Source organism: Trachurus japonicus, chromosome 12 (genome assembly GCF_045865225.1).
Source record: "Trachurus japonicus isolate A0001 chromosome 12, Traja_1.0".
In the NCBI taxonomy this organism is placed as follows: Eukaryota; Metazoa; Chordata; class Actinopteri; order Carangiformes; family Carangidae; genus Trachurus; species Trachurus japonicus.
In genome coordinates, this window is record NC_140918.1 from 2859860 (window position 1) to 2877507 (window position 17648).

The 17648-nt window shown below is 40.2% G+C and overlaps 1 protein-coding gene across 4 annotated transcripts in view; it reads right to left on the reverse strand.

Moving 5' to 3' along the window:
* The window catches only part of mef2ca (myocyte enhancer factor 2ca), a 41682-nt gene that overhangs the window by 19903 nt on the left and 4131 nt on the right, over positions 1-17648 (reverse strand). For 2 of the 4 annotated variants that reach the window (XM_085792601.1, XM_085792599.1), the window contains exons 2-4: positions 17110-17254; positions 3315-3539; positions 765-968 (exon numbers count right to left, since the gene is read on the reverse strand). In XM_085792601.1, coding sequence (XP_085648727.1) covers positions 765-968; positions 3315-3368 — 258 coding nt within the window. In that variant the 5' untranslated portion in view covers positions 3369-3539; positions 17110-17254. The remainder of the gene's footprint in view (positions 1-764; positions 969-3314; positions 3540-17109; positions 17255-17648) is intronic. The other 2 variants (XM_085792602.1, XM_085792600.1) reach the window with 1 other exon arrangement.

A 17648-nucleotide genomic window follows, 5' to 3' on the forward strand; every position in this document is an offset into this window, starting at 1 on the left:
CACACACACACACACACACACACACACACACACACTTGAACACACACACACACACACACACCTGAACACACACACAAACACGGTCCACAGATGAAGCCGTGGGTTTGAATCCCATCAGCTGCTACACTGACGGTACGATCCCTCTGCTCTTTTTCAGCCACAACAACAAACAGGGAATCTTCACATTTAAAGGGATAGTTCAACATTTTGGCAAATTGTCCCATTGCCATAATCCCTATAGTCATAGCAGTAGGTTCGTTTTTACCTTTAATTGTCGGTGCAAGCTGCTTTTAGAACGGCGGAGCAGAGCCGTGAGCTGCTCAGAGCTACGCTACGGAGGCTCATTATGGGATTTCTTGGTTTCCCTCATCATCAAACTCATCAAATACACAATCCAACAACTCCACAACGCTCTGGTGGACAAGTTGTGAGCTGCACATTCACCACGCTATGAGATAATAACACAACGTTACCACACAGAGTTGTTTTAGAGGGAAATACAGAGACTGATGATGAAAAACTGTCCCTGAAGGCAACGTGCATCAGTGGTTTTGCATGAATTTGCCTCTGAAACAACTCTGTGTTATTATCTCATAGCGTGGTGAATGTGCAGCTCACGGCTCTGCTCCGCCGTTCTAAAAACAGCTTGCACCGACAATTAAAGGTAACGAACCTACTGCTATGACTATAGGGATTGTGGCCAAAATGTTGAACTATCCCTTTAAGCAGCTGTGTGTGTGTGTGTGTGTGTGTGTGTTGCTTACGTCCACGATGTCCGAGTTGGTGCGGCTCTCGTGCGGCTCGTTGTACTCGGTGTACTTGAGCAGGACCTTGTCCATGTCGGTGCTGGCGTACTGGAACAGCTTGTTGGTGCTGTTGAAGATGATGAGGGCGATCTCACAGTCACACAGCACGCTCAGCTCGTACGCCTTCTTCATCAGCCCGAACTTACGCTTGGTGAACGTCACCTGCACCAAACGGGAACAGGACATGGGACACGGGACAGGGGAAGGAGTTAAAACACAGGAGGCTGCAAGAGTTTGATCTGCAGAGGGTTATTGGGATCAATCATCTGAAAAACTCATCAGTTTTGGCTGATTTTTGAAAAAAACCTTCAACCCTGTAACAACGACTCAATCCCCCAACAGTGGTTTTTGTTGCAGGGTTGAAGATTTGGTTTAAAAGCAGCCAAAAATCCTTAATTAGCCAAGGTATGTACCTCACATGACTTTAGGAAATCTTGAAATTATGATATTTTTCAACATGATTGTTAGTTTTTTTCATAAACAGTGGTTAACTATCATTTATTTATATAATGGAGTTGAAAAGTTGAGCTTGACAATGTCTGAATCTCACAATAAAAACAATGAAATATTTTATATAGTCTATGTAAGAAAAGATTAACACTTTCTTCTCTTTACAGTTTGAGACTTGAGTGATGTCACTTCCTCAACGCTGATGTTGGACTGAACCATTATTTTTAAAACGGGGGAATTGGTAGGCTATGTTGTTGCGGAGTTGAACAAAACTGGGGGACATGATAAAATATTGCTATGTCATGAGTAATTGATTTTTGCATTGTTTTGGTTAAAGCAGTCAGGAATATTATTATATTAACAAAAAAGCTATTTTTATTTGTATTAAATTCAATGTAAAAGTGATTCTGGTCAATGGAGATATACAAATTTGGCTGCCGTCTACTCCTTAGCAGCCCATAATTTTTAAATTTTTTTTTTTAAGATTTCTATTGTTTTTTGTGTTTTATAATCAATTTATGGCTTTGAAATGCAAAAATTATGTATTTGAAAATCTTTGAGGTAAACCTGAGGGATGCAAAGTTCACCAAATTCAGAGACTCGTCCTTTTAGCTTTCAATTAGCAAACGTCACATTAGCATGCTAGCGCCTACAAACTAAGATGTTGAACACTGAAACGTTAGGACACCTGCAGCTTAACATGTTGTCATTGATTGTCATTATGAGCATGCTAAGATGCTGATGCTATTATTGCAGGTGTTATGGGGAAGTGCAGCCGCACTGTTGCTAGCATAATTGTAGCTAATGCTAAGTAAAATCAGGACAGGAAAGAAGAACGACTGTAGTTTCATCTGTAAAACATTATTGGTGATTAATTAGCTTTATGATAAAAGATCTGAAAAACTAATCACATTCCCATCAGTTTTAGCTACTTTGCATTAAATTCCAATTAGGCTGCTAGCATAGCTGAAGCTAGCATAGCTGTAGCTAGTAGCAACAATTGTAAAGACACAGAACAAATATACACATATAAAACAATTATAAGAATATTTTAGACATTTTCTGTCATGTGTTTTTTTGTTTTTATGCACCTGAAGGTAATTCGATGCTATTAATCTTGTAGAATTTGTGTTTGGCGTTTTTTTTTCATTTTTTTTTTCATTTGTGACAGATTCGGTGTGATAATGTGATTTTATTTCATATGTGTTGTCTTATTTTACATAGTGCACCATGGGCAACAAGACTGTTTAAAATATTCTATATAGATAGAATAACTTCAATTATTTCACAGTAAATTCCCAACAACTTGAATATTTCCACATAAAATCATAGTAACATCATCATTTATCTTTATCTGAGGATCTAGCAGCTGCACATCTAATGTGAAACTCACTGGTTTTCCACATCAGATCTTTATCAGAGCAGTGGAAATAAAACCCAAACTGTGATAAATTGCAGAATAACCTGTCTTAAATTCAAAAACACACTGATAACTGTGTGTTACTTTGAAGATATCGTCATGCTATTCAAGCAGTGGTTTAAGGAAAGCGGCGGGGTCAGTGCTGCCCTAGCTGCTTCGGGGGTCAGGAAGCACATGTGCCTGCATTTCCTGTCATAACAGGAAGTGAGGAACCGCTCCCCCAGACAGGACTTCTTCTCTTCTGTGTGTGTGTGTGTGCGTGTGTGCGTGTGTGTTCACAATGCATGAGTGCACTTGTGTGTGTGACAGTTGCCCACATGCAAACGTCCCATTGACTGTTTTTTTTCCTCAGGTGTCCTGTTCCTGGTTCATGTTGAACACACACACACACACACACACACACACACACGAACCCTCCAGTCAGACGGCGTGTGATGATCATATGACATGATATCACCCGTTTGAGGAACTATAGTGTGTGTGTGTGTGTGCATGTGTGTGTGTGTGTGTGTGTGTGTGTGTGTGTGTGTGTTCAGACATGGAGGATGTAACAGTCGTGGTTTCATCTTCTTGTTCATTCATGTGTGGTTTTGAATATTCCCATGTGCGTGTGTGTGTGTGTGTGTGTGTTTTCTTACATGTCTGTTCCGTTCGTCCATGATCCGCGCTATCTGGATCTTTTTCCTCCCCATCTTGGCTGTTTTTTGTTTTTTTTGTCTGTCGCCTTTTCCTCTTGTTTTTTCACAAACGTCTTCTTCTTATTCTTATTCTTCTCCTTTGCTGCTCTTTTGTTCGTTTCCTGTCGACTTCCAGGTCCTCACAGTTTCTCACTTGTCAATCCCAAAACAACTGCTGGCTGGCTCCTGCAACAACAACAACATCAGTATATTATTATATATTCTTTATTATAACTTACGACAGAGTATTAAGGCCACATTGACAATGACAAATAAAAAAAATAACAAACTTCGAGGATAAAGTCATAAATGTACGACTTTATTCTCGTAATTTACAACTTTATTCTTGTAAATTTACGACTTTATCTCGTAATGTTATGACTTTTTTCTCGTAGGAAATGTACGACTTTATTCTCGTGAATTTACGACTTTATTCTCGTAATGTTATGACTTTTTTCTCGTAGGAAATGTACAACTTTATTCTCGTAAATTTACGACTTTATTCTCATAAATTTACGACTTTATTCTCGTAAATTTACGACTTTATTCTCATAAATTTACGACTTTATTCCCGTAATTTACGACTTTATTCTCATAATGTTATGACTTTTTTTCCCTCAATGTGGCCCTAGTACTCCGTCGTAATTAATAACTTATTTATTTATTTTTAATTGATTTATATTTCTTACTACCCGCCAACTCAGATATTTATGCTTCTTTATTGATCTTATTAGTTCAGAAGTTATAATATGTTGTTGATGTTTTGTGAAACATGTGCAAGCGCCGATGCTACGTTCGGTTTAGCATCAATGCTACGTTCGGTTTAGCATATGTTCCCGTACCACGTGATTACGCGCACCCTATACGGTCCCTTCTTGTCACAGAGGCACCATTCAAGGACCCTCGGAAAGCAGAAAACCTCACGATTCAGATACAGTTTACAGCTCGTCTCTATCATAAACGGTTCAGAAGTTGTTTAATGTTTTGTAAAACACTCGTCTTTAGCAACGTTCTAGTTAAAGCCATTTTTTAAAATCACTTTTCAGTTTTTTGGTCATAGCCTAATAGTTTAAAATGCCCATAACTTTTGATCTGAGAGGGCTATCTCAGTTATTCAAACAGTTATGAATAGCTGAAAACTTCTAGTTTATGGAAATATCAAAAAATGCAAATGTCAAAATCCCACTATGTGAAGGGTTTTCCCAGATTTCAATAAACAGACTGTTAAAAAAACAAAACAAAACACCAACAACATCATCAGTCAGTGCATCATTTCCCAGTCGTGTCCACATGCCCACACAGGGCACACAGACAGGAAGAGGAGAAACCAGTTTTTAAAGAGTCTGTCACACAACGACACAAAACGACAAAAGGCTCCGGAACAAAAAACATGTATGAACACAACATCTAATTATCAAGAACTGAGCCGTGTGGCTGCGTTGGCACCGTGGCCTCGCTGCCTCGTTGCCTTGCTGAAGCGTTTAGACACCGGCGCCGCACACGCACAGACAAGGCAACACATTGTCAAGTTGCTCACTGTAAAAACTCAACATCTTTCCAAGAATATTTGTCTTATTTCTTGTCCAAATGTCTCATTTCTAGTCAAAGCTAATCTCTTTCCAATTAAAATAAGACTCATTACCTAAAAATTTACTTTTTAAAAATCATTTTCACTTGTTTCAAACAAATTTATGCTTGAAATAAGTAGAAAAATCTGCCAGTGAAGGGAAGTTTTTTTTTGTGCTTGTAATAAGGAAGAAAAACTTGTTCCACTATCAGATTTTTTCTACTTATTCCAAGTGAAAATCTGCTTGAAAGGAGTAAAAAGTGTCTAAAAACAAGCTACTTTTAATATGATGTGTCTTATTTTAGGTATAATGAGATTTGTTTTGACGAGAAATTACATTTTAACTAGAAATAAGACAAATATTCTTGGTAAGATAGTTGAGTTTTTGCAGTGCTGCTGCTGCTGCTGCTTCATCCCCCCGACACACCCAGGACCAAGGCGGCTTCCTCAGGGTGGAGGAGGGGGGGTCGGGGGTTTACTGTACAAAGAGGAGGAGGAGGAGGAGGAGGAAGTGAAACAGGCCAGCGCGTCAGAAGGCAAATAACACAGAGAGATGAGTCGGTGTCCACGTTAGAGAAAAAACATCTGGCGCTTCATAGAAACCACATGTGAAGACAGGAAGTTCGTCTCAGCAGCTCGACTGAAAACTTCCTCCGAGCATCAGGACGGGATTCATGTCAAAACTTTATTCGTATAGAGATGTCAAACGGCCTGCATAAATATGTTTTTAATGAATCTACATGTTCAGAGAGACGGCTGTTCGATCCCCGGTGACAGATACTGAACCCAAACCAGCGTCGGCTCAGTGAATGTGAACGGTAGCGTGAAGAGATTTAAGAGGCTGAAGCTTCTTCTGAGAAACATCCTCAACTTCATCAAACTATGAAACATTCGTCTTTTAAATCGCAACTTGTCGTACAAATTCAGTAGCATCTGGTTTCTTTGTTTCTAATGGTGCGTTCCAGTTGTACTGAAAATTTCCACAACGTCATAAAAACGTCATCCAAAATGGCTGCGCTGTAGCTACATCAACAGGAGTGAAAGCTCTCGTAATGTATTATTTATTAGCACGTCTGTTTTGTTTTTGTGGAATTAAATAAGTGGTACATGTAGTACTAGGCTACTGTCCAATGTCTATCTGTGGACATGGTACCATATGGTTTAAATACCGTTCTATGCGTTGTTTTCAACTGGTATGGCTAACAACGGCTAACAACAGGAGGCGTCCATGTTTTCCCACTTTTCTACTGGAATACACAACGTTACCAGACAGAGTTGTTTTAGAGGGAAATACAGAGACTGATGATGAAAAACTGTCCCTGAAGGCAACGTGCATCAGCGGTTTTGCATGAATTTCCCTCTAAAACAACTCTGTGTGGTAACGTTGTGTTATTATCTCATAGTGTGGTGAATGTGCAGGTCACAACTTGTCCACCAGAGCGTTGTGGAGTTGTTGGATTGTGTATTTGATGAGTTTGATGAGGGAAACCAATTAAGAAATCCCATGAGCCTCCGTAGCGTAGCTCTGAGCAGCTCACGGCTCTGCTCCGCCGTTCTAAAAAATAGCTTGCACCGACAATTAAAGGTAACGAACCTACTGCTATGACTATAGGGATTATGGGAAATGGGCCAATTTGCCAAAATGTTGAACTATCCCTTTAACACTGAATCTTCAGCTTGTGGTGAGCTGTTTTAAATGTTGCTACATAAAAAAACCTTTGACCTCGACACTTCTTCGTCTTTTACACTTTCTCAGATTGTGAGTTTAACACTGGTGTCCAACAGGAAGCAGCAGCGTCCCATTGAAAACAATGAAAACTAAACATTTGAAACATTAAACACAGCTTTATCCTATCTACATACTGTTTTATATTACTTTATTTATGTTTCTACTTTACAACTTTTTTACTGCCTGAGGTAGAGTTTGTTTCTGTATTGGTTTGCTTCGTCTTACAGATATAAAAGCCGATCTGAACTCATCTTAAAACTCTGGGTCAAACACCAGACGAGCAAAGATCTCAGCTGAGGAGGAACTGATTTTCCTACACGAGTGGGAAAATGTGTGTGTGCAGCCAGATCGGTGTGTGTGTGGTGTGTGTGTGTGTGCCATCCATGTGCCATGTGACCTGTGTGTTGTTGCACCTGAAGTGGAGCTTAAGAGCTTGGGTCACCGAGTTAACTGGATGTTAACACACGCTGAGATGGACGCACACAAACACAAACACACACGACAGGTTTTCTTGGCAGCTTTCTGCCGGCGTCACAGGAGGGAGACGAGAGAAAAGGAGCGCTCCTTTTCAGGAGGAGGAGGAGGAGGAAACGGGATGAGGGGTACGACGTAAGAGGATGACGAAGGAGAATCTCCCAGGAGGAGGAGGAAGACAGAAACTCTGAGTCAAAGATGTTTGTGTTAAAGCTCCATACAGTATAAAGGTAGATGTTTGTATTAAAGCTCCATACAGTATAAAGGTAGATGTGTTAAAGCTCCATACAGTATAAAGGTAGATGTTTGTATTAAAGCTCCATACAGTATAAAGGTAGATGTTTGTATTAAAGCTCCATACAGTATAAAGGTAGATGTCCATGTGTAGTGTGATTATAAAGCAGCTCTAGGTTCTATATTGATACTGTGAAAGTATCAAAGCCTCAGTCCACAGAGAAATGCACACAGCCTGTATTCAGAAACTGAGCCTTAAAACCAGCCGTCAGGACTTCCTGTCACTTTGTGATGTCACAACTAAGCCCCGCCCCCTCACCACCTGGACCCACCATCCATCCAACAACTTTGCAGGATTTTTAGCTTCTCTGAGTGTTTTATTCTGAAATCTGCTCTGGTTTTTTTTTAAAAAATAGATCACTTTAGAAAACAGTCAGCCAATCAGAAGGGAGACTCAGAGCCTCCTCCTCTCTTCTGATTGGCTGACACCGACCTGTTGTTTCTAGAGAGGAGATGGAAAACTACTTTTGCTGTTGGCTAATTGTCTAATTTAATTGATCTATCATTTATCTATCATTTGATCTTCAGTGATCAATTCTTCAGTTGAGCACACACTGCAAAAACTCAAAATCTTACCAAGAATATTTGTCTTATTTCTTGTCAAAATGTCTCAATTTTAGTCCAAACTAATCTCTTTCCACTTAAAATAAGACTCATCACCTAAAAATTAACTTGATTTTAGGCACTTTTTACTTTTTTCAAGCTGATTTTCACTTGAAATAAGTAGAAAGATCTGACAATGGAGCAAGTTTTTCTTTCTTATTACAAGCACAAAAAACTTGCTTTCACTGGCAGATTTTTCTACTTATTTCAATTGAAAATTTGTTTGAAACAAGTGGAAATGATCTAAAAACAAGTACATTTTTAGATGACAAGTCTTATTTTAAGTGGAAAGAGTTTAATTTTGACTAGAAATTAGACATTTTGACAAGAAATATGACAAATATTCTTGGAAAGATTTTGAGTTTTTGCAGTGCATGTGTGTTAGCTTGCGTTAGCTTTAGCTTAGCTTAGCCGTAGCTAATGAAGCGTAACGAGCCACAGAGCTGCTTTGTTACTATTTATAAACACATCAACAGTGTGTAACTCTAGGAAGTCAACAACAGACAGTTTGTCAGTTGACACACGTGAAATCACAATTTTTTTACTCAATCAGCGAAACAACGGATCGCTTGTTCCATTTCCAGCTCGTCTAATCTGCTGCTCTTCTCGCTTTTTTACGGTAAATTGAACTCAACAACATCGTAAAAAATAATGATCTGATAATCATTAATCTATAAATTAAGCAGCAGATCAATCAGTAATAATAATAATAACGATAATTGCAGCTCCGACGCTCTGACAGCAGGAATGTCTCGAGATAATTGACATGTTTTTGCCACAACAAAACTCTGGCTGTGATTGATTGAGCGTTTAGATTTAGATGTGTGTGTGTGTGTGTGTGTATTATGCGATGCGGCGCGGCGAGCAGCGACACGCCGGCCCGAGGAGCGTTACACGAATATCTGGAGCCTGAGTCATGTCACGCCGCCGCCGCCGCCCGGCCGCCCGCAACGAGCTGCAGGAAAAACAGCTACAAGGATCAACACGGTTTAAATTTAGAGCAGACGAGCTCACTCAGCAGGTTGTAGCAGAGAGAGAGAGAGAGAGAGAGAGAAGAGGGGGTTTAGGCCAAACACAGACGTTGTGAGGCGTTCAGGGACAGACTGAAAAAACCACCGTCCTTCTCTTCCCTCTCTTCTCTCTCTTTGTGTTGTAACTGTAGATATGGTTTAACACACACACACAGTTTGATCTTTTCCACGATGACAGCAAATCTCCACCCAACTCAACTCAACCCCCCTCCTTCTTCCTCCATACACACACACACAGAGTAACACACACACACACACACGATCCTCCCTGCTATTAATAGACCCGGTGTAAAACAGAAGGACTCCAAAAATAAAGGAATGAACTTTTTACCCCAAACAACAATACGACTGGTTTCTGGTTCACAGACGGAGAGAGAGAGAGAGAGAGCAGCTGAGGACTGCGTGAGATGGCTGATTTCCCTCTCTCTCTCTCTCTCTCTCTCCCTCGACACGCCAATTATTTTCCAACATGCTAAACCTCAGAAAGAAACAGAGAAAGAGAGAGAGAGAGAAACACAGAGAGCCAATACAACACTGTAAAAACACAGTAAGTAAGAAAAAGTGCTCACTTTACATTTTTACACAGCAAAAACTCAAAATCTTACCAAAAATATTTGTCTTATTTCTTGTCAAAATGTCTCATTTCTAGTCAAAACTAATCTCTTTCCACTTAAAATAAGACTCATCACCTAAAAATGAACTTGTTTTTAGATCATTTTCACTTGTTCAAACTAATTTTCACTTGAAATAAGTAGAAAAATCTGCCAGTGAAAGCAAGTTTTTTGTGCTTGTAATAAGAAAGAAAAACTTGCTCCAGTATAAGATTTTTTTTAAAACTTATTTCAAGTGAAAATATGCTTGAAAGAAGTAAAAAAGTGTCTAAAAACAAGCTACTTTTTAATGTGATGAGTATTATTTTAAGTAGAATGAGATTTGCTTTGACTAGAAATGAGACATTTTGACTAAAGACTATAAGACAAAAATTCTTGGTAAGATATTTGATTTTTTGCAGTGTATCACTTATCACTGAGTTTTTTGTCCCTTTTAAACTTTAATTGTTGTTTTCTAAAAGTTTTTATTAGAATTAAGTTGTAATTTTGAGCGAAAAAAGTAAAATTCTGAGAGATAAAAACATAATTTTAAAGGGATATTACAAAAGGTGAGTGATTGCAGCCGTTTGTCTGTCTGTCTGACACCATCTCTCCCTCTGAACCAAACTAACTTGATATTGTGGCTTTGTTTTCTTATAATATGATGATTTTATTCTCAGAATTATAACTATATTCTGGAGATTTCAGATTTTTCTCGCAGTGAGACAAAACTGTCAGAGCTCAAAGTGACATCTTCATGTGTTTTACTGTTTGAAGAACGTCTACCTTTATACCGTATGGAGCTTTAACACAAACATCTACCTTTATACCGTATGGAGCTTTAACACAAACATTTACTTTTATTCTGAAGGAGCTTTAACACAAACATCTACCTTTATTTTGAAGGAGCTTTAATACAAACATCTACCTTTATACCGTATGGAGCTCTAATACAAACATCTACCTTTATCCATCTACGTACAGTATGGAGCTTTAAGATAAAATTGTAAATAGTTTAATTCTCTCAAACCTAATTAGTAAAGTTATTCCTTATTGCCACGTTCAGATAAAATGTTTAGTGGAAATAAAAACTACATCATTTCCCTCTGAAATGTTGTGAACTAAGCCTCTACAGTCTGTTGAAGTAGAAACACACAGTAGTACATGTAGCCTACATACTGTTAGCTCCAGTGTTAGCCTGCCCTGCATGCGTGCTGCTGAGTTCAGGGACAAACAGTTAATCGGTGACATGTGGCCGTGGTATTCCTTGGCAGGACACTCTGCATGTCTCTGTGTCGGAGCGTCGGGAAGGTGTAGGATGGACGGACGGACAGCTGTGATTCCCTCCTCCTCCTCCTCCTCCTCCTCCTCCTCCTCCTCTTCCAGGGACTTTCAGGAAGCGCCGTGTTTCATCTTTTTTAGATCTACCTGGAACTGGACTCATCATCGATCCAACAGGAGAAACGCTGAGGCGGCAGAACGACACGACTATTTCTGAACCGGACGCAGCCGACCAACCAACCAACCAACCGACCGACCAACCAATCAAACCAAACGTACCGACGGCGGCTATAAAAAGGCCGCGAGGCATCGAGGCGGGTTAAATTAACAAAGGATCAAATGACGGCGTGTAACGTGAGGAGCGCTGCCCGGCGACGACGGCCTTAAACATGAACCCACAGAGAATTAACAACCATCATTGTTTTGGGTTTCTGATGAACTCGTCTGTCAACAACCTGCAGACCGACTGCAGACGGAGGAAACATCTGACGCTTTTCCTTCATCCTTCAGCAGGTGGAGGAGGAGACCAAACATGGAGCTAAAAGAAGAGGAGCGCCGCTAACGGTTCATGCTAATGAGAAACTGAAACCACAACAGGGTCTAGGTCGATATCCAAATCAATCAATCACATTGTCAAAGCCATAAGGGTTGTGGAAAATCATATTCTCTTAGGTGTTCTTTTTGAGATCACACTGAAATGACAGTATGTTCGATATCGTGCAGCCCTAATAAAGCTAATATGTTAGCGCTGCGTTTAAGGGCCACTGTGCTACGTTCAAGTGCATCATAAAATGATAAAAATCAACATTTGGAAATTACAGAAATAGCCGAGAGCACTGACGATGTTGCATTTTGGGTTTAATAACTTAAGTACAGAGGACGCTATGTCCAACTTAAAGGGACAACAAGGCCGTTTCCACACTACATTTATGAGCCTCCGCACCGTGAAATTCTTTGACCGGCGCAAGACAGACTCATGTTTTCATTCATCAAGAATTAAAGTCAGAGGTTGGAAGACGATCACATACCGTCGTAGTTCCCACCATAAACGGAGATTCATACGGCGGCGTTATTCTCATGACTCGCCACGAAACCGAAAGTAAAGAAACGCTGGTCGGCTCGCCCAGCATTTCCACCACCACTAATAATAACAAAATAACCATAGAGACAAAACCATAGATTTATCTAAAATGGAGCCATTAACAAGTGGTAACGGAGATTCATCCACATTAACGTGAGACTTTTTTATAACCAAATAGAAACTCCTCGTTGTCCCTTTAAGTTATGGATTTGAACCTTGTATTGATTTTATACGTCCATATAAGGGCTGGAGGACACTCTGATAAACGATATTGATTAAAGGGACAACGAGGAGTTTGCTTTTGGTTATAAAAGAGTCTCATATTAATGTGGATGAATCTACGTTACCCACACTTTTTGATAAATCTATCGTTTTGTCTTTATAGTTATTGTGATATTTTTATTTAGTGGTCGACTCGCCCAGCATTTCCTAGTTTCAGTTTCCCAGACGCTGCCCGGTGGGTCATGGGAATAACGCCGCCGGATCGCTAGTTGGCATCGTTTATGGTCGAACTACGACGGTATCTGATCGTCTTCCAACCTCCAACTTTCGTTCTTGATCAATGAAAACATTCTTGGTAAATGTTTTCTAGGGCTGTCCCGATATCATATTTTGATAATCGAATATTAGATCGTAGCGGAAATAATGAAAGTAATGGCAAACAAACACTGCATATCTCCAAAATCAGGCAGGTTTCCAGGATGCCAAGTAGCCTAGCCTACTAGCCCTAAGAAAAAATCGATCATGGACTTCATGATCGATTACCATGGCAACGAACGAAGCTTCGAAGCTTCGATTTTTTTGGGTCAGCCCTAATGTTTTCGCTTTTGTCTTCCGTCTTGCGCCGGTCCAAGAATTTCACTGTGCGCGCAGAGGCTCATGGGAAATGTAGTGTGAAAACACTTCGCTTTCCGAAACTCCTCGTTGTCCCTTTAATTCAAATTCTGTGACGAATCAGGTTTGAAAACCGCGACTCGACTCGAACCAAGAGTTGGGGTCAAAATAAGTCGTAGGATTCCCAAATATTCCTCAATGAATCCATCAGACTGTAGCTATCTGTTCCCGTGTCAAACTCTGACACCTACGTTACCCACAATGCAACTCAACCGCCACAGTGAGTTGGGTTGGAGATTGCAGTGATTGGAGTTGAACAAATACCAAATTAAAAACCGTCTATTTTCAGTTCTGTTTTATTTGTTCTGGTGAAATCACAGCGGCGGCAGGAAGTGGAAGACTTGAACCTGCAGAGACTTGAAAACGCTGGGAGACGGTGATCCATCAACGTCACTTTTCTTTCTTCCCAGAATTACCTTGTGGTTGTGTAATGATGAAGGCGGTGATATGGATGATTTGGAAAACTCTGCCTGAGGTGCATTCAGGGACACGCCGCAACCCAGAGCTGCTAGAACTCAACTTTCACTAAATGTTACACAATGAAAGTCTTTATTTGTACAGTTGATTAAAGTTTGGAATCATTACAGCCAATAATTTGACCATGATGATGAGTCCCTGAACGCACCATCCTGCAGAGGAAATGTACATTTTCTGTTTATCTGCCAATTAGTTTCTAATTTTACATTAAAAAACATCCAGTTTACTATTAAAATATAAAGAAAAGTCACAAATCCTTTATGTTTTTGATTAAAAATGAACATAAACATGTGTTTCTAAAAGTTTCAACGAAAGAGAAGTTGTGTTTTCTTTTCAATTTGGCCTCGTTGAGTCTATTAAAGGATTTTATTTCATTACAGCCAACAATTTGACCATGATGAGTCCCTGAATGCACCATCCTGCAGAGGAAATGTACATTTTCTGTTTATCTGCCAATTAGTTTCTAATTTTACATTAAAAAACATCCAGTTTACTATTAAAATATAAAGAAAAGTCACAAATCCTTTATGTTTTTGATTAAAAATGAACATAAACATGTGTTTCTAAAAGTTTCAACGAAAGAGAAGTTGTGTTTTCTTTTCAATTTGGCCTCGTTGAGTCTATTAAAGGATTTTATTTCATTACAGCCAACAATTTGACCATGATGAGTCCCTGAACGCACCATCCTGCAGAGGAAATGTACATTCTCTGTTTATCTGCCAATTAGTTTCTAATTTTACATTAAAAAACAAACCTAAAACCTAAAAAACATCCAGTTTACTGCTAAAATATAAAGAAAAGTCACAAATCTTTAATGTTTTTGATTGAAAATGAACATAAACATATGCTTTGGAAAGTTTGAATGAAAGAGAAGTCGTGTTTTCTTTTCAATTTGGCCTCGTTGAGTCTATTAAAGGATTGTATTTGACCTCTGTCGCCGCCTGCGTGAGGTCAACGAACTCTGGAAGCATTAGTGAAAGATAACGGCAGCAGATAATCTGATTTATTGATCGTTCAGATTGAACCAGATAATCCAGATAAACGACGAACGAAGAATCGCTTGTCTGTGTAACAACATGACGAGTCAGTGAAGGCATCGACCGGCTCCATCGCCGTGGGCAACGGCGGCGGAGGCGGCGGCGACCACGATGAGCGTGAAGCGTGTTGAATGGAGAACAGAGGAGTTTGTGGCGGCGAACAACATCAGCATTTATAGATTTCCACGGCCGTAAACACAGAGTGAGAAAAGACGGAGAGAGGATTTCCCAAAATATCAAAGTGTCTCATCAACTTCTTTACAAAACAAAACAGACAAAACAACCAAAATCGTTTTAAATGACATGTTCAAAGGTCTGAGATTCAGACGCAGGTAACCTGAGCTGATACATGTGGTGTGGTGCGTTCAGGACACCAACACCCCCCCCCCCCCCGCCCCCTCTATATCCTCTATAAGCAGAGACTGACTCACTCTGTGGCACAAACACCACGTGCTGCACATAAGTGACTGAGATCACAGTGACATCTGCACTTTAATACAAACAGTCTCATGCTCCAGTGTCTGACTCTGGATCGTCTGAGGTTCACTGAACGCATCGCTCAGTCGGAGACTCAAAACTCCCTTTTTTTGTTTTTTGGTCCAAATCTGTGTCAGGATGTTTGATTTATTCACCACGAGACGACAGGAAATAACGTAAAGACGTCATGATACCATTAAATCAGTTGTCTTTTCTATATTTGAGGTATTTTATAATAACATTGGATTTTTTATAGTATATATTTTCTTTAATTTGTGTCCTTGCTGCTTAGGATCAATAAAGTATCTCTAAGTCTATAGTCTAAACACTGAAACTCACATTTCTGAACTAATCTGACGTTTTAGCGGCGTAGTGTTTTGGATCAAACGGTGCTCCGTATTCTTTTAGCCTTTAATTCACTGTATTATTATTTCTTCTAAGAGGCCAAACAATAACCGGATCAATCAATCAACGGGAGCTTAGCTGTAATGAAAAGTGTTTCGGTTGTTTGTCAATCAACGCGAGTGGAGACAGTTTGAGGTGAGCGTGTTGCTTCAGGTGCCGAGGACGAGTCAGACAAAGTTCAGAGTCATTAACAAGGTGACGACTTTTTTTTTTTTTTATCACGCTGGAAACCAAACCAAGAGAAAATATCACAGCCAAGATTTAAAAAGAAAACCTCCTAGGGGGGAAACATGGAGACATGACGGCTCCTCATAGATAAAAATCATTCAACACTGTAGAACTCAGGCCTGAGACGGCCGTTACCATGGTAACCACCAATGACACCTGACCACTGACCCACCAAACAACGACAACAAACAAGAAAACATGGCTGCCTATAGTGGACAGAGATACTGTTGCCTATATAGAGTGATTTTTCAAAATAAAACTTCCTGTTGTAACTGTTGAATCCATCCCATAGATAAAACTAAAGCGCTGAGTGGTTGGATGTGGTTTCTCAGAATTGCATTGCACCCAGTCCATTGCATCACAGTCAGTCCACCTTAAGAAGAAGCTAAACTCAAGTTCTCAGAACTTCACTGTTTCACTTTTCATCAGAGTCTTTAGTTATAAAGTTGTGTTTTATCGTCTTTTTGCCTGTAAAGTCGCCTAATTAAGCAGAAAACTAACAACTAGTTTGATTTGATTTATTTACGCTACTTGAGCAGGAAGCAATTCATTTATAAACTTGTAAAACATCAGGTCCATCATTATTTAGCCTATAACTTTCAACTTTAATAGCTTCATTTTCTCTGATCAATGAGCAAAAATCCCCTAAATCTAGAGTTTATTCCCATTTTATAACTAAGACAGTGACAAATATTCAGATTTAGAGGCTAATTCTTTGCTATTTCAACATAAAAAGACTTTTAACTAACAACTTGTTTCATTACAGACATGTCTGACATTTATCTTTGTCCATAATCAATTAACTAATCAATGTCAGAAACCACTTCCTTTGATCAACCATCAAAAACTAATTTTTTGGAATTTCCTCTCAGAAACTCACAAATTCTCACATTTAGAAGTTACTTGTAGTCATTTCCTGTCCAACAACTAATAATAATCAATAATCACCAGTAATCTATTGCCTCCACATGGAGCTGGTTTGTGCTGGTGCTGCTGGAGGAAACAGTGAACCAGTGGTTAATGAGAGGTCACCACCACCACCTCCACCAGCCTGAGGATGTGGATGTGAATCCGCCGTAAACACCTCCAGACCCGCGGGATGGACCAGACTCATCCACCGGCTCTTACCAGCAACTCTCCCCGGGTTTCCTCTCCTCTGCTCCGGCCTCTCTTCTCCAAACTTCCCGTCACTCTTGTCTTTCCTCCACCACCACTTCTTCCACCAGCAGTAGGGATTCGAACCGGGGGCTGCTGCTGCTGCTGCTATACACTCCCGCCTACACCAACTGTGACTGTGACAAGTTTCGTCCCAAACCGAGCTGAGCCGAACTGAACCGAACTGAACCGAACCGAGCGGAGCTTCGTCTCCTCTTTCCCCGGACTTCCTCAGCTCCTGAGCGGCCTGAGCAGCGCCGACGCACCGCTGCTGTTTGTTTCCTGTTGTTTATCAAACTGGACCCGCATCTCTCTCCCTCTTTCTTTCCCCCTTCCCTCTCTCCTTCTCTCTCTGTTTAACACACACACGTCTCACACACACGCTCTCTGTCCGGACCAGAGCTTCCTCCTCCTCCTCCTCCTCCTCACTCACCTTCCTCAGTCCCTCATGTTCTTCCCGTCACTTTCTCTCTCGGTCCGTCCAGCGGGTTTGTTCACTCCATCCAGTCAGAGAATCTCTAGTCTCCTCCTGAGGCTGGTTGTGTTGTGTTGTGTTGTGTTGTGTTGTCAGCGAGCACCTGGTTGAAACGTGCACGACAGGACGGGAGGGCGGCAACATCACAGGCATCACGTGCACGCGCAACAACAACACGCACACAGACACACACATGGACACACAGAGAAAAGAAAGAAACACATGAAAGCTCTCAGTTAGACACAGGGAAACAATTATGGCGCTTTAAAAAATAAAATAAAATAAAAACACAACCAGAGAAACTTTAAAACTATAAATAACTTCTCAGGTTCGTTAATTATGTTGATTTACATTTATATTTTCAACAGGTTTAAAGTCTATAAACTGTTTTATGTCTATTCCACCATCATGAGTCAACTCAGGTTTTCTACCGCCTCCCAGTGGAAAACATTAGAAACACACCCTCACTTAGTTCATATCTGCTCATCTACACACTT